General features: G+C 39.2%; 1 protein-coding gene across 2 annotated transcripts in view; it reads right to left on the reverse strand.

Moving 5' to 3' along the window:
• Positions 1-11,432: 11,432 nt before the first annotated feature.
• OCLN (occludin) overlaps positions 11,433-15,103 on the reverse strand; it is a gene marked incomplete at both ends in the record, with an annotated part of 40,390 nt that continues 36,719 nt past the window's right edge. For both annotated transcript variants that reach the window (XM_084233580.1, XM_084233579.1), the window contains 2 exons: positions 11,433-11,534; positions 12,820-12,861. In XM_084233580.1, coding sequence (XP_084089706.1) covers positions 11,433-11,534; positions 12,820-12,861 — 144 coding nt within the window. The remainder of the gene's footprint in view (positions 11,535-12,819; positions 12,862-15,103) is intronic.

Below are 15,103 nucleotides of genomic sequence, written 5' to 3' on the forward strand. Positions count from 1 at the left end.
TTCTGTACATGTATGTGTTCTTTCTGTGCATACACACACACACACACACACACATAGAGACAGACTTCAGAATTATCAGTGGTTTCAGGCATCCACTATAGGTCCTGAAATGTATCCTCCAAGGATAAGGGGAAACTATTCTACTACCTCTCCACCTCAATGTATGTGTGAACTTTTTCAAAATCTTAAGTTTTTTAATTAATGTGTTAACTTTTATAAATGGCAAATGCTTATGACTCATAATTATACAATATTAAATCTATATATAATATTTAAAAGGATACAATATTAACCCTATATACTATGACATCAACTATTAAAAGATAAAGAAATATATAGACATTCATTAAACAGGAGTAATGATTTCATCTGGATACAGGATCAAGGGTGACTGAGTTTTTTGCTTTTTACTCTCTTCTGTATTTTTTATATTTTCAATATGAACATGCATTCCTTTAATGACCAGGAATAAAATTAGTATTGGGAGGAACCCATTAGCCAAAATTAATTAAAATAAACATCCCTATCATATTCATACCTCTCTCCTCCCCAAAGGAGTATCTGTCCCATTCCCTGCTCTCACTCAGCTTCCTTCTTCCATAAATGATCACAGGACATATGGACAAAACAATCCCATCAAGGGCAGAGAAGAAGTTTTTTTGTGTTGAGGATCATAACCAAGACTTTATCTTCCATTTATACAGTTTTTATAGAAAAATACATTTTAAAATCTAAATTGATCTATAAAAGGTCTTGTGGAATTAAAATCTATTGACAAGGGCCTCCCCGGTGGCGCAGCGGTTGAGCGCTGGGTTGCGAAGCTGCCCGCGGCCTCTGCGGCGCCGGTTCGATCCCCGGCTGCTCCCCGGCCACCAGAGGAGGGTCCCACATGGCGCGCAGACCTCTCCTGCCGCCCGCTGCTCCCCTCAGCAGTGTACTTTGGTCCTTCTGCCTGCTCTGCTCCCCGCTCGAATTCTCTCACCCTCCCGCGCTTCTGACTGTACCCAGTGCATGTATAAACAAAAAAACAAACAAATAATAAATAAATAAATAAATAAATAAATAAATAAAATCTATTGACAATTTGGAGAGTGCTTTAAGGCATCTCTGCTTGCTGTGGCAACTTCTACAATCAGATTATTTGTTAAATTTCTGTATGTCTCTCACTGAATTAACAAGCCACTCCCTATCATTGGGAGAGATTCATTTATTTCTAGAAATCTGGTGATTTACTTTAGGATTCTGAGTAACTAGAAGTGGCTCATTTCTAACATCTGCACTATTGCAACAGTTAACTATGTTGGTAACTTGCAGGTTTAGTGAGTGTGGTAACATGACATAAAGCAACTAAATAGAACTTTTCTATTTTCCTATGTTTCGTATTAACTGTGAAAGTAAAAAAAATCAAAGGTTCACAATAACATGTTCAGTGTTTTAAAGCTCAAATTTTTATAAGCATGGCTATTGCCATCCATCATATCAATAAACTGCACTTTGTTTTTATTATTTTTAATTCTCTAAAAGCTCAGATACGAAATGAGAGGTTCCGAGCAGGAAGTCTTCTGACTCGTTGCACACAAGGACTAGATGTTGCCCGGAAAGGCAAATAACAGGGATAGAATGGAGGCCCCTGTAACAGTAGCTGTTCTCAGGGAAGGTAGATATTTACAATCTATCCTGTTAAAGGATTTAAGCATCCTGGAGAAAGATGTACTTGGTGACCAAGAGTCAGCATCACCAAAGGCCTATGACTTCTCAATATTTCATCTTCTTAAAATTTTGCTGATTCTTTCTCTGGGAATCCGAAACCAGAAAAGCCCCTTGCCCCCTTAGAAGACTGTTGGTGTGACTCCCATCACATGAGCTTACTGCTGCAACCTGCAAACAAATAAGATCCGCACCAAACACCGCAATTTATGAAGCTTTTCCTCACACCTTACCCTGCCAAGCGCTGTGAAACAGGCAAGGGTGATTGCTGTTCCGGCCTTAAAGATGTGGAACTCGAGGCGCAAAGGTGGTAACTCTCTCGAGGCCACAGAGCAGGAGGCCGGTCACAAATTCGAACCAGAACCACAATTCCCAAAATTGGCGCTCTAGCTTAGAGAACAGTCGTTCCCCAGGGGCTTCTGTGCAGCTCCCCAGACGGATAAAGCCCTCCCGCCTCCACGCGGCCTCTCACATCCCTACGAAATAGGACGAGGTCATTCAGCCTGCAACCCGACTCGAAGTCCCCTCCTTGCCACGGAGAACCCCAAGCAGCGGCCCCCGCCTCAGCTCTGCACAAAACCCTAACCGGGGACTCACCCGTCCTGCCCGACGCCGCTCTGACCGGAAGCCCCGCCCCAGCCGCTCTAAGAACGCCTCAGAAGTCCTTCCGCTGGGCAGAGCGGCGACGCAGAAACGTTCCGGCTGCTGCGGGCTGCAATGGCCGGAGTGGGGAGCTCCCGGACCGCGGCCCTTCCACAGCTTGGGGTTTGGGGGGGAACCGCCTTCCTTTTTCCAGCTGCTTCACAAAGAAGCAGTAAAAGTGATCGCATTCGCTCTCGCAAGGTAGGACGCCAGGTAATCTTCTACCTAGAATCTGAGGTGCTTGGTTTTGTTATTTGTAAAAGGTTTCATGAAAGACTGTGCAGGTTGCTGCAGTAGCGACAGCTAAGCCTGAAGCTGCTGTGCAAAGGTTTTCCAGGACTCCTCTGTTGCTCTTGCCCGTCATGCAACAATATTTATCAAGCACATACTTTGGGCCTAATATAGGTCTGGGCACTGAGGAAATAGAATGACAAAGATCTTTCCCATATGGAGTTTTCCTTATGCTATGGAGACATTTATCAAGAACATACTGTATCATACAGTAATAATGCCATAGAGAAAAATTACGCGGGGGGGGGGGGGAAGAAAACAGGTTGTGGTTTAAAACAGCATGGTCTGAGGAGACCTCACTAAGAAGACAGCTGTGGCATGACCCGAAGAAGGAAGGGAGTAACCATAATAGGGAAAGATGTCTAAAGGCAATGGGAACTGCAAGAAACAAAGGCCCTGAGGTAGAAGCACATTGGTGTGTTTGAGGGACTGCATGAAATAAGCAGGGGTTGAGTGCTTTCTGCTGAAATCAGAGAAACGGGGGCCTCTGAACATTGTAAGAACTTTGGAGAGATAATAGTGATGGCTTGGGTAGTGTAATACGGCAGTGAGAGGTGGTTGGATTTTCGATCTTGTCTTTACACTGGATGTATGCTATGAAAAAGGAATCAAAACCAAATTCCCAATTTGAAACTATACAACAAAGGATACTAACCAAAAGAGTAAAAACAAACACAATTTAATGTTGATCATTACAACAGAATGGAGAGCCCAGAAATAAGCCCACATATACATGGACAACTAATATATGACAAAATAATCAAGAATTTAAAATGGAACGAGGAAAGTCTCTCAGCAAATGTGTTGGGAAACGGGACAGCCACATGCAAGACAGTGAAACTAAACCACTGATGTTATACACAAAAGTTAATTCAGAATGGACTGAAGACTTGGACGTAATACCAGAAACCATAAGTTTATATAGGAGAAAGTATAGGTGATACACCCTATTACATCAGCCTTAGAAATATCTTGGATTTTATCAAAATCAACAAAAAACTATGAACCAGAGACACTCTATGTGGGGTGGGAGGCGGGGAGGGGAGGGATTGGGGTCAAAATAAGGGGGTTGCAATTGTATGGGGAATATAAAAATAAAATTTATTTAAGAAAAAAAAAAGAAATATCTTGGATTTTAAACCATAACTATATAGAATATAAGCCATATCCTTTATGACATCAGCCTTAGAGATGTTTTGGGTACTCAATTCCAATGAAAAGGGAAATTAAAGCAAAAACGAACAAATGGGGGCCTCCCCGGTGGCACAGTGGTTGAGCGCTGGGTTGCGAAGCTGCCCGCAGCCTCTGCAGCGCTGGTTCGATCCCCGGCTGCTCCCCGGCCACTGGAGGAGGGTCCCACATGGCGCGCAGACCTCTCCTGCCGCCCGCTGCTCCCCTCAGCAGTGTACCTCGGTCCCTCTGCCAGCTCTGCTCCCCGCTCTGGCTCTGGTGAATTCTCTCACCCTCCCGTGCTTCTGACTGTACCCAGTGCTTGTATAAATAAATTAAAAAAAAAAAAACAAATGGGACTATATCAAACTGAAAACTTCTGCACCACTGAAGAAACTATCATCAAAAACGAAAAGACATCTTACTGAATGGGAGAAAATATTTGCATAGCATACACCTGGCAGCAGGTTAATACACAATATGTATAAAGAAATCATAAAATTCAACAAAAAACAACTCAATGAAAATACAGGCAGAGAATCTGAATAGACATCCAAAGGAGACATATAAATGGCCAGTAGATATATTAAAAGCTGTTCATCTCTTATTTTTAGGGAAAGGCAAATCAAAACAGCACTGAGGTATCACCTTATACCTCTAAGAATGGTTATTATAGAAAAGAAATAGCAAGTGTTGCTGAGATGTGGAAAGGAACCCTGTACACTGTTATTGGTAATGTAAACTAGTGAAGCCATTATAGAAAACAGTACAGAGATTCCTCAGAAAACTAAAAATAGAAATTCCGTATGATCCAGTTACTCTTTTTCTGGGTATTTACCAAAAAAATGAAAACACATAAGTTTGAAGAGTATATGCACCATTAATTATTTGTAATAGCTAAAAGCTGGAAACAACCTAAGTGCCCGTCAATAGATAAGCGAACAAAGATGTGGTACACATCAACATACGTGTGTGCCTATGTATACAGAGGACAGTATACACACACGGAATACTACTCAGCTATGGGGACAGACGAGATCCTGCCGTTTGCAACAACATGGATGAATTTAGAGGGAATTATGCTAGTGAAATATATCAGATGAAGAAAGACAAACACCATATTCTTCCACTCATGTGGTACAGAAAAACCAACCAAAAAATTTGAACGAAGGGCCTCCCCGGTGGCGCAGCGGTTGAACACTGGGTTGCGAAGCTGCCTGCGGCCTCTGCGGCGCCGGTTCGATCCCCGGCTGCTCCCCGGCCACCGGAGGAGGGTCCCACATGGCGCGCAGACCTCTCCTGCCGCCCGCTGCTCCCCTCAGCGGTGCACTTCGGTCCTTCTGCCTGCTCTGCTCCCCGCTCTGGCTCTGGTGAATTCTCTCACCCTCCCGCGCTTCTGACTGTACCCAGTGCATGTATGAACAAAACAAACAAACAAAACCAGCAAACAAATAAATAAAGCATGCCTCTAAAAAAAAAAAAAATTTTTGAACGAAATAGAAAATAAACTTTATAGTACCAAACTAGTGATAACCAGAAAGGAAGTAGGTAAGTTGGGTAAAATGGGTCACTTTAAGGCAGTAAATACAGATGTTAACTTACAATTTTGCACAACTGAAACTTAGTTACTTCTGTAAACAAATTTAAAATTTAAACAGTACCTATAATTAAAAAAAAAAAAAAAGATGACTTCAGAGTTAGCTGAGTAACCAAATGGATAGAGTTACAATTATTGAGAGGTTGGGGGTAGGTAAGATCATTTCAGTTTTGCACAAGTGGTTTGAGATACCTACATTTAGAATTAACTAGCATTTCCTATATTTGAGAAATAAAGGACAGTATCCCCAGAACATTCGAAAAAGTGTTAGACCCTGGAGATTCTTTACTTCCCCGTCAGTATGTACATCTCCTTTGTTGCTTACATGGCTTTCTTGGTACTAAAATCTTCCCAAGCGTTCTGCCTGACCCCTTAAAAACAGATGCTATCCTGCACAGCAGTGCAGAACTGGATTTAAAATCAAGTTCTGCCACACTAGCTGGGTGACCTCAAGTAAGCAAAACCAGGCCTGATCTGTAAAGTGGGAATATAGTCACCAACCCAACAGATTTAACAACCCTGTGTAACTCCATAATCAGTTCATTTCCCCTGCAGAAGACAAAATCTCATTGTTGAGTTTTGGTGTAGTCTTTATTTTTTTTTTTAAAGATTTATGTATGCATACAAGAACTGGGGTACAGGCCAGAGCAGTGGGGGGGTGAGGATTCACCAGAGACAGAGTGGGGAACACAGCAGGCAGATAACTGAAATACACTGCTGAGGGGAGCAGCAGGCGAGGCAGGAGAGGTCTGCTGCACCATGTGGGTAGCTCCCTGGCTGGGGATCGAACTTGTGCTGCAGAGGCTGTGGATAGCTTCATAGGTTGCGCCTTAATCCCTTGTACCACCAGGGAGGCCCCTTTGGTGTAGTCTTTAAAAGGACGAGGAGTGGGAAACTAGTAGTCTTTCTCAGTGTCAGTCTTCCATTTTTGCCTTCTCCTTGCCTTTGACTCCTTTACAGGATTTACAAATTCCACACCTTTTCCTTTCCCTTTTTTTTTTCCAACTTTCCTTCCACAATCTTCACACTTTCTCCTTTTCCTTCCTTCCAATCTGATTGACTATCCTATCCCAATATGAGATTCATTCCTGTAGGAAAACAGCCACAACATCAAAACCTAAGTTTCTTGCTTATGTTTACTATTTATCAGTCTGGGAAGACTTTTATATAGAAAAACAGGGAAAGGACAGACAAGCCTCCCCCAACCCCCTCCCCACAACAAACTAAGCATATTTGTGGAAGTTGAACGATTAAGACTTTCACCAATTGTAAAGTTTACTGTCTTCTGTATAGATTTGTCATAGATCTTCACTTGACTAGGACTGGTACAAAGGCAAAACAAAATATGCATAAATCCATGGCCATATTATGACTAACAATATTGTGTACAAAGTGGTAGAATGAAAAAATGATCTAACCTAATCAAATGTTTCTACTTGTAAAGAGCAAACAAACAAAAATACCCAAAAAACTAAGGGACAGTTATAAAGAATGGAACAGTCTGTTCTTTGCCTGTGGGTAGCTGGACACAATCCAAGGGGTTAGGAAATTCATGAACAGTTCAGTCACAATCAAGGTGAAATTCAAAGTGTGTAACTTCAAAGACTGGGAGAAGTACACCCACATATTCCTGTACCTTTAGATGGAACTTAAATCATTCCAGAGAATGATTTAAAACAACAGAATCATTATCTTGATATGTGAACTCCAGTCTGTCATTCAAAGCATTTGTTCATGGACTCTGAATAGTCACAAAGCCAAATCAAAAGCAGTTATCTGCTTAGAATTCAAAGAATTTACCCAGCATTGAGCAAACATAGGGGTTGGGATGATACACCCTCATAAAACACAATTTGCTTTTTAAAAATGTGTAAGTTTCATCTTCTGACTTTGGGAAATGTAATGACCATGTTATTTACTTTCTGACAAGGACAGTTCTAAGTCATACAGTAACTTCCTTCATAGCAACCATGAAATTAGGTACAAATATCCAAACTGGTACAGGAAAAAAGGTAAGTAATTTGTTCAAGGTCATACAACAAGTGATTGCTGGAGCAGCAAAGCATGATGGGACAACTAATGCAAAGAATGCAAGCAAGTTCCATTGGCAGCAGTAAGGTAACTTGAGGGAACATCCTTCCACACTTTGCTAGTTACCAAAAAATAAAAATAAAAAATAAATAAATCTGATACAACTATATGTTCATGTTTTTTCTAAGTCCAAAGTGGTATTATTTTAGCACAATGCTTTCAAAAAACCACCCAACTAATCTCAGCATTTTCCTTGTGAAAATATTCCCATGAGAAGAAATGTTAATAGGAAACACAAGAGGGATGACATAATCCTCCATGTAATTTGTTCTTTTCACACAAGAGGTTACATGGTGAGTATAGTAGAACCAAGAACTGCCAGAAAATCGAGTTTGAATTGATTCCTCCCCGTGAGCCTCTGATATGTCCAGATGAAGTATTTCTAGTCCCAGTGCTTAAGCAGATGGAAAATCCATATGTGAGTAGCTCCCTCAACCCCAGGTGAAGCAAAGGTATCTGGAGCCATGATTAAAGCACTCTTCTTTGCTGACTCTTTTTTTAATTTTTAAAAAAAGATTTATTTATGCATCCAGGAACTGGAGTACAGGCCAGAGGTGAGTGAGGTGAGAGGATTCACCACAGACAGAGTGAGGAAAAGAACAGGTGGATTGACTGAAATACACTGCTGAGGGGAGCAGCGGATGAGTCAGGAGAGGTCTGCTGCACCATGTGGATCACCTCCCTGGCTGGGATTGAACTTGTGTTGCAGTGGCTGCGGATAGCTTCGTAGTCCTGAGACTTAACCCCCTGTGCAACAGGGAGGCCCAACCCTGAGCCTTCCTTTTACACACATAGCCATTCAGGTCTTTACATATACTTACCAGGTATTTCATATGAAGCATTTAATATCAATTAAAAGTAATAATTAACATTGTACATTAATTAAAAATTGATTCATATGGTTGTACACCTAAAACCTAAACAGTTTATAAAAAGTACTTAAAGTGCACTCAAAATTATATTTTATTAATATTAGGAGAGTAATCCGACCTTATCCAAGTCCTTAATTTATTAACAAAGTCAACCTAGAATGGAAGTATAGAACCTAATATTCCCACAGAACAGGCCAAGATTCTAATCCTAGAATCCTAGTGTGTGACAATGAACCAGTTAATCTACCAATTCATTAATTTCTTGTGAAATGAGAATTAGAAATTGCTACATGTCAACAGACTATTTTAAGGATAAAATATTTTGTGTGTATATGACATAGGCAAAATTTATTTTAAAAAATACAAAGCATAGATGACAAAACATTAACACCTATTATTTTTGTGTGGTGGTTGCATGTATGTTTATAGTTCTTTAAGTTTTCAAAATAAAGAAAATATCTGCTTTTAATATGGAATTACAAATGAAAAGGAATCACTTTCTGCAGTGGACCATTATCAGGTGGACAATATATTACCACAACAAAAATTTTTGGAACAGTGGTTTATAACAGAAAGCAGAATGCAAACATAAGAACCACAAAAGGTAAGGGATGGAAAAGACCTTTGAAGACTACTCTAAACCTTTTTCCTGACTAGAAAGCTGCCTAAGTGAGTTTTTTTTTCCCCTTAAGATTTATTTTAGCTATTTATGCATACAAGAACTAGGGTGCAGGCCAGAGGTGTATGGGGCGAGAGGATTTACCAGAAACAGAGTAGAGAGCAGAATAAGCAGATCTATTGAAATACACTGCTGAGGGGAGCAGTGGGAGAGACAGGAGAGGTCTGTTGTGCCACGTGGGTCAGCTCCTGGACCTGGGAACAAACCCATGCTGCAGTGGCTGGCGATAACCTGACAGCGCTGAGACCCCAACCCCTGTGCCACCAGGGAGGCCCCTACATGACTTTTCAAAGTTACATCCTGGTAGTTAATGCCAACCCACCAGAAAAACCTGATACTGGCCCCTGAAATGGTCTTTAGATAAGTACCACATTCGAAAATGATTTTTTTTTATTCCAAAGTCCAATGTTATGGCACAATTACAATGCAAACACATGCTGTTTGATTTTCTGCATTCAGATAAATAGTTTTGTTTTATCAGAACACTGGTAAACTTGCCTTTACAGACTGAATACACTGACTTCCAAAAACAAAGAATTTTAATTTAACACACAAAAATCAGTTCATTGCTCAATAGAGTCCTTTAGGTATGAATCCAAAAGGTATGAAAATCATAAACTATTACCCTTTTGTATTATGTGCACATGTAGAAAATTAAGAATGTCTTCAATTTGAAGAAATTAATCAGTGTCATAAATGAAAACATGATTAAAAAACTTATCTTTGGATAATGATTCAGACTTATATATAAACATTTTAAAATTAAGTGTCTGAATTGCCTTTTAATGACTAATTGAAAGCTTATTCAAAAAATTCTCAAAAGAATTCTAAATAGGGGCAGTGGTAGTCATAATAAACTTGGTTAGCTATATGCCCAGTATTACCAGCTAATTTTCTTTACTAATAAAATCTTTTTTTTAAATACTGAGAATAAGGCCACCATTTGAAATAATCTGGTATTTTATGGTATTGCATTCTATTTCCAGAACAAATCACGCTTCTTATAACCAAAGGATTGTGAAACTACCAACCAACACAGCACCCAAAATAGATTAAAACAATAACAGATACTACTGCTGGATGTAGTTTCCCATTATTTAGTATTAAACAGCACTAATGACATCAAACAGGTATACTGTAGAAAGAAAACACCAGTTTTAATGCCTTATAGTGAAATATGTACAGAGCTTAAACATTCAAGTCACAATCAGATTATAAATGTAATAGGATACTCTGATACAATGAAAAAGACTAGCTGGTTAAAAAAATACATGTAAACCATAGAGGATAAAAAGTATTTAAAATATACAACAAAATTCTAACCAGGTTTAAACTTTGATTTTAAAAAAGTATATATTTACAGTCTTTAAATTTCACATATTTGTTGCTTTTACATGATTTGTTTCTTTTACAGGATTGCATAAAACAGTAAAAAGTTCTTTTAACCATTTTTGTACACAAAAATCAATAAGGAGATTGGTAGAATGCAATATCCTTAGTAGCTAAAATCAGAAAGGCCGGGGGCTATTAACGGAGTCATAAAACATACTTAACCAAAACTGTAAGCAAGGAAGCAAGCAGTTTCACTTCAGAGACATCACTGCAGGGATCCAGTTTCCCTATTTGAAAAGGAATTATTATAAGTTACAGTTATCTGAAGGGAGGATTCTGGGAGGATTAAAGGAGATCACCCATCTGAACTAACAAACACGAAGCTATGACTTACATAAGGTGTGAAAGTTCACCGCACAGTTTACTCCAGGACCTTCCTTAAATGTTTCAAAATCTCAAACAATAGTTAGTTCTTTTTTTTTTTGAATATCTACTTGGGTCCTTTACCCTTTTTTTTTTTTTTTTAAAGATTTTATTTTATTTATTTATACAAGCATTGGGTACAGTCAGAAGCACAAGAGGGTGAGAGAATTCACCAGAGCCAGAGCGGGGAACAGAATAGGCAGATCGACGAAGAAATACACTGCTGAGGGGAGCAGCGGGCTTCAGGAGAGGTCTGCGCGCCATGTGGGACCCTTGCCTGGCGGCTGGGGATTGAACCGGCGCTGCAAAGGCTGCAGGCAGCTTTGTAGCCCAGGCTCAACCGCTGTGCCACAGGGGAGGCCCAATAGTTAGTTCTTAATGCAAGAACCATTTAACTACTTATTGCATAAAGTCCTTAACTGGAGTGTTCAGCCCAGTTGATTATCAAAAGCTATTTATAAAATGCTTCAATACTGATGATATTGAACTGTCGATATTAAAGCTACCAAAACTTTGTAATGATCACAAAGATTTGGTCTCCCAAGTCAGAGTCCGAAGTCACGCTGCCTTCTGACAACACTGCAAAGATATCAGATACTTCTTAATCTCTCAATGTGGTATCTGCCTTCTATGTTTTCCGTTTATCATAATCTCCAACCATCTTCTTAATGTGTGACAACTTGCTCTTCAACTGCTTGCAATAATTCTTCTTACTTTTGTAATCTGCAGACTAACAAAAAAAAGGAATCATGTAAATTTAACAAAATAAAAACAAGTTATGTATCAGGTGCTGGAAAGGCAGAGGTGAACAAAAACAAGGAAATGTTAGTCATACAGAATTGTTGGGAGTGTTAAATGAATACAGATAAGATAGCTGGCAGTATCTATAGTCACATTGGCAGCTGGTTCTCTTTATTCAGTCATACCTTTTAACCTGAGTTTTACAAAGGATACACTTTTTTCTAATGATTTGTAAAGTGGCCAATAAAATTTATTGGTCACTAAAAAATACATGAACAAACCAACAAATTGGTGTATAGGCTGATTTGTGAAAGGGAACTAAGTAAATGGGGAATGACACAGGATGTTTTAAATACCCTTTTATATTCTTGCATTAAAAATCATGATGTCAAAAAAATCATGGTCTTGTCATTTTTTAAATATTTTAATATAAAATCTTTTAATATCCAAAAAGTTTTAAGTCCTTTAAAGACTGATGATGTCAGTCTTTACATGGAGCAACAAAAGATGTAAAGTGACACAACACTTTGGAAAGCTGATGGAACCTACCCACTGCTAAACACACACATGCCCAGACACCCTACAATTTCACTCCTGAGTATCTTACAAATGTGTGCATATGAACAAGACACTTAAAAAATGTTTAAAGTGGTATTAGTTATAAAAGTCATAAATTGGGGAATAACCCCAAAATTTATTAACAATAGAATGGGTAAAGTTATATTTTAATCACACAATAAGTTATGTCAATGAGACATAGCTATACTCTAAAACATGAGTGGATCTAACAGAGAATACTGAGCAAAAGAAATGACACACAAAATATATACTGCAAGATTCCATTCATATAAAGTTCAAAATAGACAAAATTAATGTGTGATGTAGATGCTGGCTACCTCTGGGGAGAGGGTAAAAACTGGAAGGGGATATAAGAAGGGGCTGCTAGGCTGCTATGGGTACCAGAAAATGTATCTCTAAGTGCCCGGTACAAAGAGGTGTGATCTCTTTGTGAAAATTCACCCAGTTATGCACTTATATTTGTGTGCCTCTTGGTATGTATTTTTAAACTTGAAAGTTTTAAAAAATGAGTATTAGTTGTAGCTGCTAAAATTAAGGTTCAAAAGTCTCAGTTTCAGTTTTCATCTTGCAATTACAGGGTTATAATCAGTGAATATGTAATAAAGAATTCATAGAGATTCTTAAGGTTAAAGGAAAAAAAAAATACATAATAGAAAAGTTCTTTCTAAAAGACTCTTACAATCCAGGATACTTACTCCCTTTACTTGCTTCAGCCTATTGTATTCATCAGCAGCAGCCTATTAATGAGAAACACAAGATAATATGTTTATGGAGTAGTGTGTCTTTCAAAAATAATATTCCTATATATATATTTTTTTATATATATATATTTTTTTAAGATAGATTTATTTATTTATTTATACAAGCACTGGGTACAGTCAGAAGCGCGGGAGGGTGAGAGAATTCACCAGAGCCAGAGCAGGGAGCAGAGCAGGCAGAAGGACCGAAGTACACTGCTGAGGGGAACAGCGGGCGGCAGGAGAGGTCTGCGCGCCGTGTGGGACCCTCCCCTGGTGGCTGGGGAGCAGCCGGGAATTGAACCAGCACTGCAGAGGCTGCGGGCAGCCTCGCAACCCAGCACTCAACCGCTGTGCCACCGGGAAGGCCCATAATGTTATATTTTTGAGATGAAAATGCGAGATTATGAAAATAATATAGGGGATTAAAATAATAAAGTCTTAATTTCCTAAAACTATTATGGTCTTCAGTAAAGTCCGAAGGAATCCACTGAAGAGGCATTTATGACACTAACATGAGTCATGTTCCAGCCATACAGGCAAGCATCTCATTTTTCTGCTGCCTCTCCTTTCTCACCACACCAGTTCATGTGCCATATTGACATCAGAGAGATTTCTTATAAAGTACATGTTTATACCCCTTTATATAAAATAGTCTGCGTTCTCCCTTTAACTTCTATACTAATCTAGTCTCCTACCTTTTCAGTCTTAGTGCCCATCATTTGCAATTCACATAAAAAATCCTGCATGCTTCTGTTGCCAGATTTTGATCAAGTCTCTTTATGGTTGTAATCCTGCAATCCTCTCCCCTTCCATCTAGAGAACTGGTGTTGGTTACCTTTGACGGAAGCATCTCCTAAATTCGTTATCCCTTTTCTGAGTGGCTATATTACTTTCTACTAGACTGTTAAAAGAATATGACATTAGTTACAATAGATAGTGTAGATGTCAGTTTTTCTCTTAGAACATGAGCTCTTTAAGGGCAGAGGTAAGATTTTATTTACCCTTCTAACCTTAGCACTTCCACATTATTTTTTTAAAAAAGATTTATTTATGCAACAAGAACTGGGGTTCAGGTCAGAAGTGCAGGAAGTGAGAGGGTTCACCAGAGACAAGAGTGGGGAAATGAACAGGCAGATTGACCAAAATACACTGCTTAGGGGAGCAGCAGGCAAGACAGGAGAGGTCTGTTGCTCAACTTGGGTAGCTCCCTGGCTGGCCAGGGATTGAACTCCCACTGCTTCACAGTGCTGTGTTTAACCACTTGTGCCACTAGGGCGGCCCCAGTTCCACATTATTAAGGACACAATAACAATCAATAAATGTTCACTGACTTGAGATTCATGACAACACCATATAGAAGTCAAAAGAAAACAAACAAATCAAACTATAAATAAAAATCAAGTACTTCAAACAGAAAAGCAGACCATCCCTATAAGAATGGTAGAATATCTAATAAAATGAAGCAGAAAAAAAAGCAAAAATATAAGTTCTAATAAATATAAGTGAAAACAGACTTAATTACTAAGACATGAAGTAATTTTTCAGGTACAAAATGTGAGGTGTGGGTCAGCTGAGCCCATTATTATTATTAGTGGTGATGCAGTTGATAATGATCTTTTTGGAGGGCAGTTTTACAACAACAGTTTGTTTAAAAAATATATTTAATTTTATTTATTTATGCATGCAAGAACTAGGATGTAAGGCCAGAGGTGCGGGGGGGGTGGTGGTGAGAGGATTCACAGGAGACAGAGTGGGGAGCAGAACAGGCAAATCTACTGAAATACACTGCTGAGGGGAGCAGTAGCAGGCGAGACAAAAAAAGGTCTGCTGCGCCATGTGGTTTAGTATCCTGGCCAGGGATCAAACTCTTGCTACTGTGGCTGGCTACAGCTTGATAGTACTGACACTTAACCCCTTGCACTACCAGGGAGGCCCAGTTTTACATCAACAGTTTTACCAGTTTGTACATAACTTCTGACTCAGTCATATCACATTCTGGAGTTTGTTCTAGCTAGATAATCTGATAAGCACACAAGTACAAAAAGCTCACTGTGTATTAATGACTACTCAGGGAGGTATGTGTGTGTCAGGGGAGCACACATACTAAATATCTATCCATAGAAGATGACTTTTAAGCAAAGTATGGTACAACCATAGAACTTAAATTTGTATTTGTAGCTCTTTGTTTTTTTAAGATTTTATTTATTTATACAAGCACTGGGGTACAGGCCAGAGGTGC

This window comes from Talpa europaea (genome assembly GCF_964194135.1).
Source record: "Talpa europaea genome assembly, chromosome: 5".
Lineage (NCBI taxonomy): Eukaryota > Metazoa > Chordata > Mammalia > Eulipotyphla > Talpidae > Talpa > Talpa europaea.